General features: G+C 39.9%; 1 protein-coding gene across 3 annotated transcripts; it reads right to left on the bottom strand.

Moving 5' to 3' along the window:
• Positions 1-4,680: 4,680 nt before the first annotated feature.
• CYP2R1 (cytochrome P450 family 2 subfamily R member 1) lies at positions 4,681-10,832 on the bottom strand. 3 transcript variants are annotated; one of them, XM_071427898.1, is made up of 5 exons: positions 10,533-10,832; positions 8,778-8,919; positions 7,876-8,508; positions 6,565-6,894; positions 4,681-5,956 (listed from the first exon to the last, which is right to left on the bottom strand). In XM_071427898.1, exons 1-5 carry the CDS (start codon positions 10,800-10,802, stop codon positions 5,781-5,783), a joined length of 1,551 nt encoding a protein of 516 aa, XP_071283999.1. In that variant the 5' UTR covers positions 10,803-10,832; the 3' UTR covers positions 4,681-5,780. The 3 variants fall into 3 exon arrangements, with proteins under 3 accessions (XP_071283999.1, XP_071284000.1, XP_071284001.1); XM_071427899.1 differs by lacking the exon at positions 7,876-8,508; XM_071427900.1 differs by lacking the exon at positions 10,533-10,832 and having other exon boundaries at positions 7,876-8,072; positions 8,778-8,912.
• Positions 10,833-13,746: the final 2,914 nt, after the last annotated feature.

Here is a 13,746-nt window from a genome sequence, read left to right as displayed (position 1 = left end):
GGCTTAGCATGCCCCTTTTTTTATCATGACATTCATCCTAGTGGAATTTATTAATCTGTAGTACTGCCAGTTTATCTGACTCATATTAACTAAGCTTTCTTTCAGTCAAAAAAGTCGATAAGTAAGACCCTCTATCTTTGAGAATGAGTTTGTAGTAATTGAATTCAATTCATCATAACTAAGTCACTACCAAAATACTGTTTCTAATTTCAGATGCCACACCCCAGGAAAAATGCCTGTCCTTTAGACAGATTTACAGAATTGTAGCACAGACCAGTGGGGCTGATGACGTGGCCTGAAGAGAAGGAGAAAGATGAAATTAATTAAAAAGATTATTTCCTTGTCTAGAGAAAATCAGACTTGAGTGAGATATTCTAAGGTTACCTTATGAGGCTGTTTCAAAGAGTAATCAGAATAATGCTTTCAGTGTTTATTGTGTTTAGCACAAGGAGTAACACCTTTAGGTGGCAAGGCTCAAACATGACTGATTGTCTGAGGATTGAGAGGGCTCTGACTCACTGAAATAGATTGTCTGGGGCTATTAAGAAAGGATCTGCAAAAAAAAAAAAAGTCTGAAAAACAGCTTTTTGTAAAACTGTTAGTGGACCAGATGAGTGAACTGCAGAACTTACTGAGATCCTTTCTGAACCTATTTTTTAAACACTAGGACTAGAGTAGAAGTTTGATGTGGAAACTTTAAATACCAAGAAGAAAATGTGCACAGTTATAAAAATAATAATATTTAAACAGCAAGAACTGGAGGCATCAACTCCTTCATTTCAGTAAATATTAAAACCTTTTTATTTTAAATGAGTTTCACCCATAATCCATCTCCCACCAGAAAGAGTCTCTTTATTTGTTGAGAGAGCTAGGATCGTCTTGAAAAAATAGGTGAGATTTGAACCTTAGCCAGAGATAAGAATCTAATTGTCAGATGGTGAATAAATGGAGAGGCAGTAGCCAAAAAGTTTTTTAAAAATATGATTATCTTAAGTTAGTTTGCTAAAGCTAATTGTATTTTAAATATTTTTCAATCTATGTGGGCCTTTCTAGATCTTAAGAAAGTGCATTCTTGAGACATTGGGAGGTGTTGGACGCTTCAGAAGATGATGTAATTCATATACTTAGCAAAAGAATTACTATCAGTGAGTAGGGATTTTTAGACAAATTTTAGCTGTTAGCACTAAATTTTATTCCCATCAACAATGAATTATTCTTACTGTCTCTGTGTCATCCTGAAGTTCATTATGGCACAAAGAGCATTTTATAGATTACACCTACAATTTGTGGTGAAGTAAATGCAGTATTAAGCTGTGTTGCATTCCTCTCTATAGTGTGGTAGTTTAGACTGTACATTCCTTGAGAGAGAAATGGTGTGTCTTTACAGAATGTAAAATAAAATAGAAGAAGATCTGAAAATGCCCTGAAGTGGCTTTATAAAGCATTTTTATGCTTCCAAAAAAAAAAAAAAAGGAATTAAATTAACTTCCTAATCTATATCAGATAAAGAGGGGTTGCAAATACCAATGTTGTTCCTGGAAAAATTAGGCTTATAAAATTCTGCTGTGGTGCATGTTCAGCATTATTATTATTAATATTTTTTAAATGAGCTTATTGCGTAATTTGAAGAGAACCAAAGGGGCATTTTGACTCCTTAAACAAGGATGCCTGTGGCAAAAGGAAACTTAATTACCTGAGAATTCCTTCAGATGTTTTATCCATAGTGATTCCCTAACTTTCATTCCTTGCTGGTGTGAAGCTGAACCTGTATTACATATATTAGTAAGGAACCTGAACAACGAGGCATCCTTTAAGCCCTTGTTTTGGTGAGGGTATAAATGTCCATGAGACATGGATGGGTGGATACTGATGGGCCTGATGTGGATAAGCATCTCAACAAATCAACTGTAAAGTAAAAAGCTTTTTAATACATAATATTTTTTTCATGCTTCTGATGAATCGTAGTTAACACAAATTAAAAATATTTCCTTTAAGTTTTTTTTTTCACATGAGTGTAGAAAAGGAAGTCATCACTTGAAAACAGCAGCAGAATAAGCAGTAACTTTATTCTGTTTTCTAGAATGTTGCTATAGGCCAGTCTATATCACATGTAAAATTTTTGGCAAGCAGCCATCTGCTGCAGTAATAGCAAGATATTGGATTAGATTGCACATTCCTGATGTGCTCCCATTATTTTAATGGGTTTAATCTATTTGGGATGTTACTTTTTCAGAAGAATGTAACAAATGTAGCATCTCCTGAAGCCTGGCAGTCTTCCTAAGGAACAACTGCTCTGAATGTGCATCCTGCCTAACTCTAATGACATGGACAGAGCTGACAGCCTTCACAAATGCCTGAAAGGATAATCTAGAAGAGAGAGAATCTGCTGATGCCCAATTTACATTGTTGTGAAAGGACAGAAGAAGGCAGAAGATTTCCAGAGCTGTAGTTAAATTTGATCTTGATTAGACAGAGGGTTTGAATTATCAGGCCCAGTGCCAGAAAAACACCTGGGACAGCTTATTGGCATGAAAACACATACCAGCCTTCTGTGTGGACCTTCACAGTGCAATTTATGCTGGGAATATGGAGTTCTTTTCAAACTCTTACTGATTCTGTGATCTTGGCCATGCTATCTTGTGTTTTCATCAGTCCATCTCTCTCAATCAAAGACAAATTCTGATCTGGCATCTTCCTCATTATGATTTCTTCCCCCCTCATTTAGCCTGAATCTTTATGTTTTCATATCAAAGGCATTATTATCAAATTTACACAATCTAATTTTCACTCATTTTTCAAGGGGATTTCACTACTTTTTACTGTGTTTTTCTCTGAGCTTGCTTTTTCTCTCGTGAAAACATAATCTGCCTCATCTACTCTCTAGTGCTTGCACAAACCTTTAAGCTCAATTCAGGCTAGACACATCCTGGATACGTATAAAAATATATCTCAGTAAGTTTGTACTATTTACTTTCAGAGAAGCAGTAATGTTCCTTGAACTTTTATGAAATCTTCCTTTGTATAGTTAATTTCTGAATGAATTAATTAATTAATGAACCTTCCTGCATTTGTTAGGTTCATACTAAGGATGTGTTCATCAGTACCACTGAAACTGCTGGAAGTTCAGGAAATTCAGTGCTAATGAGTGAGATTTTTCTTCAGCATTTTTTCAGTGTCATATATGACATGCTTGTACTCTTCCCTTTTCAATCTCTGGGCTTGCTGACATGGCCAAAAACAACCCAAAAACTTAAATGTAAGGTTAGAGATTTGGAAAGGAAGATTTCAGACACAATGGTGGTTCTGACTGCAGCTCTTGCAGCAGTGTTGTGAAGATACACTGGTTAATATATCAACCTTTAATACCAAAACAATGTTAAATAGCAGCCAGCTGCTATCTGTCCTAGATATTTCAGCTGGAATTATCTGAACATCCCACCAGGAAATTCTGAACATCTGGCTGGCTACTGCAATCAGTATTGATACAGTGGAGGAATTCTGGAGGACTAGAAAAAACTACTATTATGTCAATATTTCAAATTATTAAATTGGATCATTAGGATAATTCTAAGTCAGAAGGAAAATAATAAAAAAGCTGATAGAGAATGAAACATGTAAATATGAATAATACTGATACAGATTTAGAGAAAAGACAGTTTGTCAAATGTATTTGATTGCTTAAATGAGACCATAAGTTGGCAGATAATGGTAAAAGTTTGGATTGATATTCTGAGGCTTTTATAAGGCATTTTGATTTAGAAACCAGAATGACATATAATCAATATGGTTCTCATTAAATGGATTAAAGACTAGCCAGGAGTTAGATCTCAAAATACCTCAGCAAAAGGGAATTATAACTGGTCAGCTGCATTTTGAGCATGGGTCCCTGCAAGAACTGGTTCTTGATGGTTTTTAATCCTCCCCTCCCTTCAATTAGCATTATTTGAGCCCTGTTGTAACAAAGGATGGCCTGGAGTTCTTGCCACCCAGAAAGCAGGACTAGGAACTGCACAAACTCTGGCTGGCTGATCTGAGAGCCCAGGGTTGGGAAAAGGAGCAATTGCTATGAGTCCAAAACTAGAGCTGAACACAAGCACACAACATCTACTTGGTGTCCAGAAAACCCCTGACCATGACTCCTAACCCCACTGCTTGCCAATGCCTTAGGAATGGTTGATTCAGTTTTCATGGTGTGCCCAATGCACAGCAATCAGGTTTGCCTCCTTCCTCTCTTTTTTGAGTTTTAAATCTTCTCTACAAAAGGCACTTTTTCAGGAAGTGGAGTAGCCTGCCCAGCCTCTTCAGAGAAACAGGAACTTGTGCTAGAGCTGCTCTCTGTGGGTGAAATAATCTGGACCTGCTGCACCTGAAGTCCACAGGCTGTTATGTGAGTGGACTGGCATTAGCTCTCTTTGCTTTTTCTCTTTTGCTCTTTCAAAAGAAAGGGAGTATTTCTCCTCAGCATAAGCTGCAAGCATGAGGTCAGCAGACAAACACCAATTCCTGCCTTTCAGCTTTCCTGCAGCTCCAAGCTGCAGCACTGTCTGTGTAAAAAGCCAGGTCAAACACTCAGCCCTGGCCTTCAGTAGCTGCTTGCTTGTTTTGTCCTGAACCCTGTCCTGAGGCCCTCTCTCCCCACACAGAGGGGACTAAATTCTGTGTTTGGAGTCCCAGCTGCTCCTGCAAGGTCTGCAGACATAAATCTTTATCTACCAATAACCACAAAGCAAGAGCTGGCAAGAATAATCAATGAAGCTGACAGAAGTCAAGTGTAGCCCTTACACCTAAAATTTGTGCTTAAAATTCATTTAAAATCTGTTTCTCCCCATCCTATTGCACTTGCCCTCCCCAGAAAGTGTCTCCTCTGGTCAGAAGGGTGAGCAGTTTATTTTCTTTAGTCGTGGTATAGGTACATGTGACTCTGCTAACACAAATACTGGCTTTTTCAGACTATTTAAGCAGAGATTAATCATTACATAGTACTTTGTATTGGGAGGCAGTGGAGGACAGGGGTCTGGAAATGCAATATACTGGAGGAAAAAAAGCCCTGTGATTGTTGGGAGTATGGCAATAACTGAACACTGTGTGTATGATGCTAAGTGAGAAGCAAGCCATGAAAGGTCCTAAAAGTGAATTCATGCTTATCTGAACACTGAACACTGTGTGTATGATGCTAAGTGAGAAGCAAGCCACAAAAGGTCCTAAAAGTGAATTCATGCTTATCTGATTCACTAGAAAATTATGACCAACGGGGAAGACAGGGCAAGGAAAAAGAAGGATAAAATGTTTTAAAAGACAATCTATTTTTCAAGGCTGGAAAATATATTTTATTCTTGGTTACAGGTATTTAAATAGATACCTTTTAAAATCCCTTTAGCTATAAAAATTTAATGGATAATTATAAAGAATGGCTTAGCTGGAATAATGTAAATGATAATTCCACAGATGAATTCAAGCATAAACATTTTGAACCATATTCTCCATGCTTATGAAAATACCCTCTCAAAGAAAATACCCTCTCAAAGTAAAATGGCTTGCTAAGTAATTAAATATTTAAAAACTGTATCAGAACTTAGAGTCAACACAGTCTTCTGGAGTGAAAACATCAGGATGTGTTCCACACCTTTGCTTCCATTTTTTTTTTCCCTGTGAAAACCAAGTTAAAAAAACAAACTATCAGTCCTTTAAATCGTTGTTACTCTGGCTTGAACACGTTTAGGAACAGAGCAAGTGGGTCCTGAGCTGCAGCTTGGAGCTCTGTGCTGCACCTGCCCTGCCCTTCAGCGCCTCTGAGCGCACACCAGGTACGGCTGTGGCTGCAGGGTCATGCCCAGCCTGGGCTTCAGCTCTGGCATGGCTCCGTGAGGGAAATGCAGGTGAAATCGCTGGAGCAAGGAGGTGAAAAAAAGAAACATTTCCATTCGAGCCAGCTGCTCTCCAAGGCAATGTCTTCTTCCTGAATTGGAAAGAAGGTTTCAAAAAGGTTTAAGGTATCTTCGGTCACGTTTTGCCTTTTAAGGCGGATAGGAATGGTCATTTCTGTGTTCTAGGAGTGGTGTGTGAACATGGCTGGTAGTATTTTGTAAGAAGGATAGGTAAGAACTTACACTAAAAAACTGATTTTAGAGAATTTGTTGCTCACAAATGCCATTGAAATGAATTCTGTCAAATTGATTTATATACACTTGTTATTTACTGTATCTGGTCTTGAAGTGCCAGTCTAGAGGGAAAATGCTTTAAAAAATGACATTGTGAATTTTAGCCTTTTCCCCCTACTATTTTCTTAATTACATCTACTGCCAGTTATTATTAATTGGCAATTATTAGAACTTTGTAAGGAGGATTTTTATTAGTTTACATATAAAACTGAGCTCACCTATATAAAAATGTTATGCTAAAATTTGTTATCTCCAGAGCGCGTTATGTCGAATATCTTCGAATTGAATTATATTGGATATCTTTAAATCAGAACTGAGGATATCATTCTGTCCATTTATTGCCACCCCTTACACTTTACACATCTCTGGATTTGTGAAAAGGAACAGTGGAAGGAATTGCTCTTACCTAGGGAAAAAGGAATAAATGCATCTTTCTTGACAAACTGCCCATTACTGTCCAAAAACCTCTCAGGAAAAAACACTTCTGGATTGCTCCAGTATTTTTCATCAAAGTGAACAGAGTAGAGGTTGGTGATGACTGTGGTGCCTCCAGGAATGGTGTACCCACGCACAACAGTGTCTTTGGAAGTTGCATGGAAAATCCCCAGTGGGACAATGTTACAGAACCTCAGCACCTCGTGCAGAACAGCCTCAGTGTAGGGCATCTTGCCCTTCTCTTCCAAGGTGGGCATTTTGTTTGGGCCAATGACAAGATCAATTTCTTTCTGAACTTGCCCTGTTAGGAATAAAAACTGAGGTTTATTTTGTAATAGGTCTTACATTCCAATTTAAGCTGAAGTATTTATGTACATACATACATTTTTAAAAAATACTGAAACGTGATATACCTTTATACAAAAAACAGTCACCAGCTTTTAAATTTAGACTCTATATTCCTATCCTTGGTTAGTGCTATTATCCCCATTCTGAAACAATGGTGAAATTGATACTAGAGTGATACTTTTTGGTCAAAGTACTTTATAAGTTATCTGGGCCTCTCAGCTTCCAAATCCTGGAAGCTCCAGCTGTCCCAAGCACTGCTAAGGGTTTGGCAGGAAAAGTGGAGGCAGTGAAATCAGAAATGTGACTCTTCACTTCTGGAATCCAAACTTCTCCTCACAATGTCTGGGCTAACACTCAAACACCTATTGCTGTTTTACTTACTGTAACACATCTTTTTATTTTTAAATGCCATTTCTGTTCTTCCAAAAGTGTAAGTGTTCCTGTCTATCATATGTAACTCTGTTGTGAACTGGAGAACTTAAGATAAAAAGCATTGTACCTAAATTGTTACTACAACCTGATTTACATTTTTGCTGACACCTGTACATTTTTAGTTTATTACTTTCATATTTAATTACATTTTCTTATTATTTATTAACTACATAGATTAGTATATCTGCCAACCACAGATCATGCATCACAATGCTAAACCTAAATATAGTAGAAATACTTAAAAGTATTAAAGCTTCATAAAAGCGTATTCACAAAATAATATGTTAAAATTTTATCATAACACTTGACTTTTGATATCCTCTTTGCATTTAAAACAAGCTTTCCAGCTCTGTCCATAGTATATTTAGTAAATGACAGAATAGAATAGTATTTACAAAGCTTTTTTTTGGTAATGATTATGGATCAATGTGCCACTTTGAAAAAGCATTTTAAATTTGCGTTAGGAAAGTGAATCAGTTCCTCAAAATGTCAAAATTCTTACCTTGAATGTTTGGATAAAGAGCCATAAATAACACTGCCCATCTTAAAACATTTGTTGTGGTTTCTGTCCCAGCTATGATGAGTTCTCCAACGGAGAAAATTAAATTTTCTCTTGAATATGTAGATTCTGGGTCATTTCCATTGCAATCCATCTCATCTAAATATGCATCTACGAAATGTCGAGGTGACTGAGGCTTCCTATTTTCAGAGACACGTTCAATAAGCTCATGAAGAAACTCATAGACTTCAGCTGCATTTTTGAACAGCTGCTGGTGTTTCCCAAATGGCAAGATACCAATCCAAGGAAAAGCATTATATAAAAATACAGAAGCACTAGCAGCTAATTCAATGTTTTCACTAAAAATCTCAATCATGTGCTGAAATTCAGTATCTTCGTATGTGAAACGTTCTCCAAAAATAATCAAATTAGTAATGTTTGAAACAGCATTTGTTATCAAGTGCTTAAGGTCAAGGGGTCTGCCTTTGTATGTATCAATGGCCTCAAGAAAAAACAGAGATTCTTCTGAAATTTTGTGTTCAAAGGACTTTTGACCATATCCAAAAACTCGAAAGGTATTTACAGCTAATTTGCGGTGTTCTGTCCATCCTCTGCCATATTTACTGTTCAGTAAGCCTGAAAAAATATTTTGACACAGTATTTTATGCAATGCTTTATTTTTCTTCCCCCATAAGTTAATAAAATTATTCAACAAGACAAAAAAGGAGACAAAATATTTTGGACGTCCTGCTATGGAGCATAGTCCACGAGTGACAATGATATCTTTAAAGAAGCATCAAGCATTTTATGAAAGGACATCAAGTAGGGAAAATGGCTAAAGCAGATGCTTCATGACATCTATGGGACAAAAATTATATCTTTATACAAAAGACATTAGCACTCACCTCCCATGTTTGTCAGTTTCTTGAACAAGGGAAGAGAGGGCCTGTCTGCAAAAATTTCACTTTGATGGACAAGGCATTCCTTCACTGCATCGTAGCCATTCAGCACAACAGCAGATATTCCCCCGAGGTCAAGGCTGAAGATCTTTGGGGGGGGGAAAAAAAAGGAATAAAAAGTGTCAAATGCTATTACAACCCACTCTGGAACAAGGAATGAAAAAGTGTAACGACACTAAATGTCAATGTGAAATGCAGAGTTGGATAACCTTCAGCAGGCCACACAGGTGGCCAGAGGTGGGACAGCTCTGGCATTACACAGGAGAGTCTGTGGTAAGCTCATTTGCTTTGTTAAAAGATTAAATTAATCAGCCCACACTGCATTCTGTGCTTTGCTGTGCACCTAAAGAAACCAGCCCTCCAAATTAAGGACTGGGGACACCTTCGTGTAGTCCCTAGAGAGGAGTGAGAGCCAAGGTGACGGCCAATAACTGAGAGCAGAGCCCAGCTAGGCCCAGCTTCCTTTTCCTGAATGGTTAGCACAAGGTGCTTTGGAGAAAGGTACAATACAGCACATAAAGAATAAAAAAAAAATTTAAATCTGAATCTACATTTTAAAAATTAAAACTGAGCCTAAACTTATGATTGAATCCTTAGATCCCTTTCCATGCATTCCCTCGGCGTTAGAAATCTGTATTTTTACCATTGCAAATCTTTATATTTTTCTCCATGTCAAAGCTGGTGACCTCCACAATATGAAATTGTGTTAGCCTAATTATGCATTCTGTGACAAATGGGTTGTCACCCAAAGGGTTGCCAGGCACTGGAACAGGCTGCCTGGGGCAGTGGTGGAGTCGCCACCCCTGGAGGCATTTAAAAGCTGTGCAGATGTGGCATTTGGGGACATGGTTTAGTGGCAGACTTGGCAATGCTGGGTTAACAGCTGGACTCGATTATCTCAGGGGCCTTTTCCAACCTAAATGATTCTGTGAGTCTATTTTGGTATTTTCACTGTTATAATGGCTCTTCTTTTTTATGTGTCAAGAAGACACTCCCGGTATATTTCTGCAAACCAGCTGTGAGTTTTGTACACTTTGGTCTAACTTATTTATCTTTATTCCTATATCATATGTGATTTAAAAAAAACCAAAAACAACCTTTGATTGTATTTTTCCAGAGTCCCCCAAATCCTAATATGCTGTTTCCCTCAAATTCTGCATGATTCTGAGAGCAGATGACCGAAACTCCATACAGCATTCCAGGCAAGTAGAAATCTTGCTTTATTCGACAGCACATTTCCTTCCTATTTCCATTCTACTTGTCCCAGCACTTTGCTTGAAGAACATTTACTTTTTTTTTTTTTTAATTACAAAAATTCATGCCAGATCTAGTCGGGAGTTAACTTTTACGAAGCTCGTAAGAGGAGATTGGCCGCTTAAAACTGGCCTGGCTGATGGAAAGAAACGCCCGATATAGAAGAAAGTAAAAAAGCGGGGGAAAAAAAGAAAAAGGAAAAAGAAAAAGAGTAGTTTTTAAACAGTTAGGCTGAAGGGCTGTAAGTATCTCAAATATCGCGCTCAAGGCACTTTTAGGCGCGGTTCCGCCGGAGCCCTGCGCTCCCGCTCCCGCCGGGGCGCTCCGCCCGCCGCATCCGCCGCGCCGGGCGGCAGCTCCCGCTTCCCCGTCCGTGCCGGGGCCGCTCCCGGTTCCCCGAGCCCGGGCCGGCCCTCCCCGCTCCCGCGGGCCCCGGGGCGGCGGTACCTGCCCGTGGATCAGGCTCTGCCGCCGCAGGTAGACGTGCGGCTGCTCGGCGCCCAGCGCGGGGATGTTGCCGAGCAGCGGCAGCCCCGCGGGGCCGGGCGGGAAGCCGGGCGGCCGCCGCTGCTTCAGCAGCTGCCGCACCACCAGCGCCAGCAGCAGCGCCAGCAGCGCCGCCAGCGCCAGCAGCCAGGAGCCGCTGCCCGCTGTGGCTGTGGCTGTCGCTGTCGCCGCGCCCGGGCGCGCCCCGGGCTCCGCCGCCGCCACCCGCATGGGCCCCGCCGCCGCCGCTTCCTCCTCTCGGCCCGGTCCCGCCGCCGAGCATTGGACCAAGGAGGCTCCGCCCGCCGCGTCAGGAGCGCTTCTTTTTTTTTCTTTTTTTTTTTTTTCTTTTTTTTTCTTTTTTTTTTTTTTTTTTTTTTTCCCTTCTCCCCTGGAACAATGCAGAGTCCGTGCCTCGGGCTCCGTGCAGTGCCGGAACGCTCCGCACGCCGACCCCGAGGCAGCTGCGGGGAGGGAGCGGCAACTCACTGCTCCTTGTTAGGAGATTCTGCTCCTCTGTAGAATCTCAGATGCACAGTTTGGAGATGTGTTTCCCAGACACGCTCCGGCCTTGGGGAGCTTCGGGCCGGTGAAGCCCGCAGGGATTCCCGTTCCCTCTGGCAGATGCTCCGTGCGGATCCGTGGCAGCTCCGGGTGTGATGCCCGTGATCCCCGTGCTGGGCTGCCTGACCCGGCAGGAAAGGGGCCCTGCCCTCGCAGGCAGCTCGGAGCGATGTGTGAATGTCCCCGGCCCGTGTGCCCAGGCAGCGCGGAGATCACACATTTAATGTGCAAAACTTGTTGTTACTTAGTCAAGGGATGCTGGCTCAGAGCGAAGGCTTGAGCTGCAGCAGAGGCCAGGATCGGTAAGGCAGAGGTCACAGAGCAGTGTTGTAGTGCCATGAGGCATTCTTGGCAAGACACTTCATAAACAAACCCAGATTGGTTTCTGTGCATGCTGGTTTTGTTATTACGTTACTACTATTTTACAAGCAATTTTAGGAATAACAGAAGCATTCCTGGCCCATTACAATTTCTGTGCCATGTGTTTCTAACTTGAGATGTCTTTCTTGTTGAATTCATCTTAATAGCTGCACATAGATTTTTAAGAACATTGAGAAGATCTAAACTGATGTAGCTCATTAATAACCTGTGTCAATGCCACCATCCTTTATCAAAATCTTACCAAGTTTGTCAGAATACAGAAGAAATAATAATAAATAAGTGGCTTCAGCTCTGCTGGAGGTTTAGTTTTTTCATTCTTCTTCCAAGGTATTTCTTCATCCTTTATTTCAGTGTGATACTGACTGGTGTCTTAATTATTTGCATCATATCTGCAGAAAATACCAGTATTTTCAATGTCAGTGCCTAAAGAATTCTCACCAAATATTCAGGACCTCAGCTTGGCTCCAGTCAGAGGAAGAATTGCCAAGGAGTAAAGTGAGGTGTGCACATGCTTAAGTATCTGAGAGAATGTGGGAAGAGGTACTATTGCTTTGATTTATTTTTGCAGCCTATCGTTGATGCTCTGTTATTTAAATGTTGAATACCCAAAGTTTTAGATGATCATTATTTCCACTGCATCTGTGTAGGAAAAGAAAGGTAATTAATAGTTTTGGCAGCAAGCATTTTGAAGGGGGAAAAGGGGGAAAATGGTATAGGAAGGACCCAAGAAGAGGGGAAAAAAGATACAGTAGAAAAGTCCAAATATTTAACTAAAATGGAAGGAATAGATTTGTAGTGGGGGGAAAGCCAACAGTATTTGAGAATTTTCTTCAAGCAGAGGAGAGAACACTCAAAACTGACCTTACCAGAGTGTTTGAGCCGTGGGGATGGAGAAGAGACAGTGATGTTCACCACTGCAACAGAGGAAGGGAAACTGAAGAGCGTGATTGCAGAAAAATAAAATCCATTTTGGTCAAGCCAAATGCTAAAAGATAGTGAGCCAACCAAGATTAAAGGTCTGAGAACCTCTAAAAGATGTGTGATTAAATGGAGGTAAAAAGCAGCAGCAGCATGGACAGAGATGACTGAAACTTGTCAAAAGTAAGTGATAAATAAACCCTTGTAGACAGATGAAATCACTTAAGGATGCAGGTTTAGGGATGCAAGACTTCAGTTGCTGTCCAAGCACAGGATTCCTTGCCAGTTTCTGATTGATCTTTTTATTTTTTAATTTTTTTTTCATTCATTCATTCCTTCAGAAATGTGTGGGCAGCTTATGCTGAATTGCTTCTTTGGGAACATTTTACTCATCTTAATCATGGATGATCAAATGAGAAAACTTATAGGATGAATAAAGGTTTTTTTATTTCAATTATAAAAATGATGCCTGAGTAAAGAAACCCATTAAAGCATGTATCTTTATTAAATTCTAAAACATTCTAGTCATCAAGTTTTACAATTACTTTGCACTGGAAATTCTGTAAGCAGAAGTTGGAGTAACAGGAAATGATTGTGTTCCTGTCTTCTCAGGAAAATCAGAAAGCAATTATTTGGCTTTGTATTCTTTGACTACACATACTTATATATAGCTTTGAATTTTGAAGAAATATGCTGCCAGGTGTGGCTGTTCTCTGAGTCGCAATGTTAAGATCTTGATAACTCTGGGGAGAAAAATTAAGTTTTTTCCAAGTTCCATTAAAAATCTCACAAACTTGTACTTAGCTACAACTTTGAAACAGGCTCTGGTTTTCTTTTTCTCCAGAGTTGACATTGTAGCTGGAAAACAAGGTCAGCCTTTATCAGGTTCAAGTGTTTTCCATTCCTATAGTAATGTCTCTCGTTCAGTGAAATCATGACATGATTTAAAAAGCGCAGGAAAACAACTTCTTTATAGACAGATGTGTAAAGATTTTGCTCCCTGACTTTGGTGGTGGACTGGGGAAAAGAGAGAGACCTTTACAGATGTATGTGAAACAGGCATGCTTGTCATGAAAGAAATTCATTTCACAAGCCCACTGACAAGTTTCGGCCAATGTGCAGATGTTATCTGTTACACTCACAGAGCTCTTCTTAACCTGTGTCATCACAGAGAATGATCAACCTCCGTGTCACAATTGTCTCCTGAGCCAAGCCTGTAATGATGCTGGTCAATTCTATGCATAAATTAAGAAATTCATCTTTTTAATTGATGGTCTCATATGACTATGGGTTCTGAGAAACTCTGCTGAAA

Source organism: Agelaius tricolor, unplaced genomic scaffold (assembly GCF_023055355.1).
Source record: "Agelaius tricolor isolate 1412-34295 unplaced genomic scaffold, bAgeTri1.0.p SCAF_5, whole genome shotgun sequence".
Classification (NCBI taxonomy): domain Eukaryota; kingdom Metazoa; phylum Chordata; class Aves; order Passeriformes; family Icteridae; genus Agelaius; species Agelaius tricolor.
The sequence above is the reverse complement of the archived record's forward strand: the minus strand, read 5'-3'. Positions and strand labels throughout refer to the sequence as shown.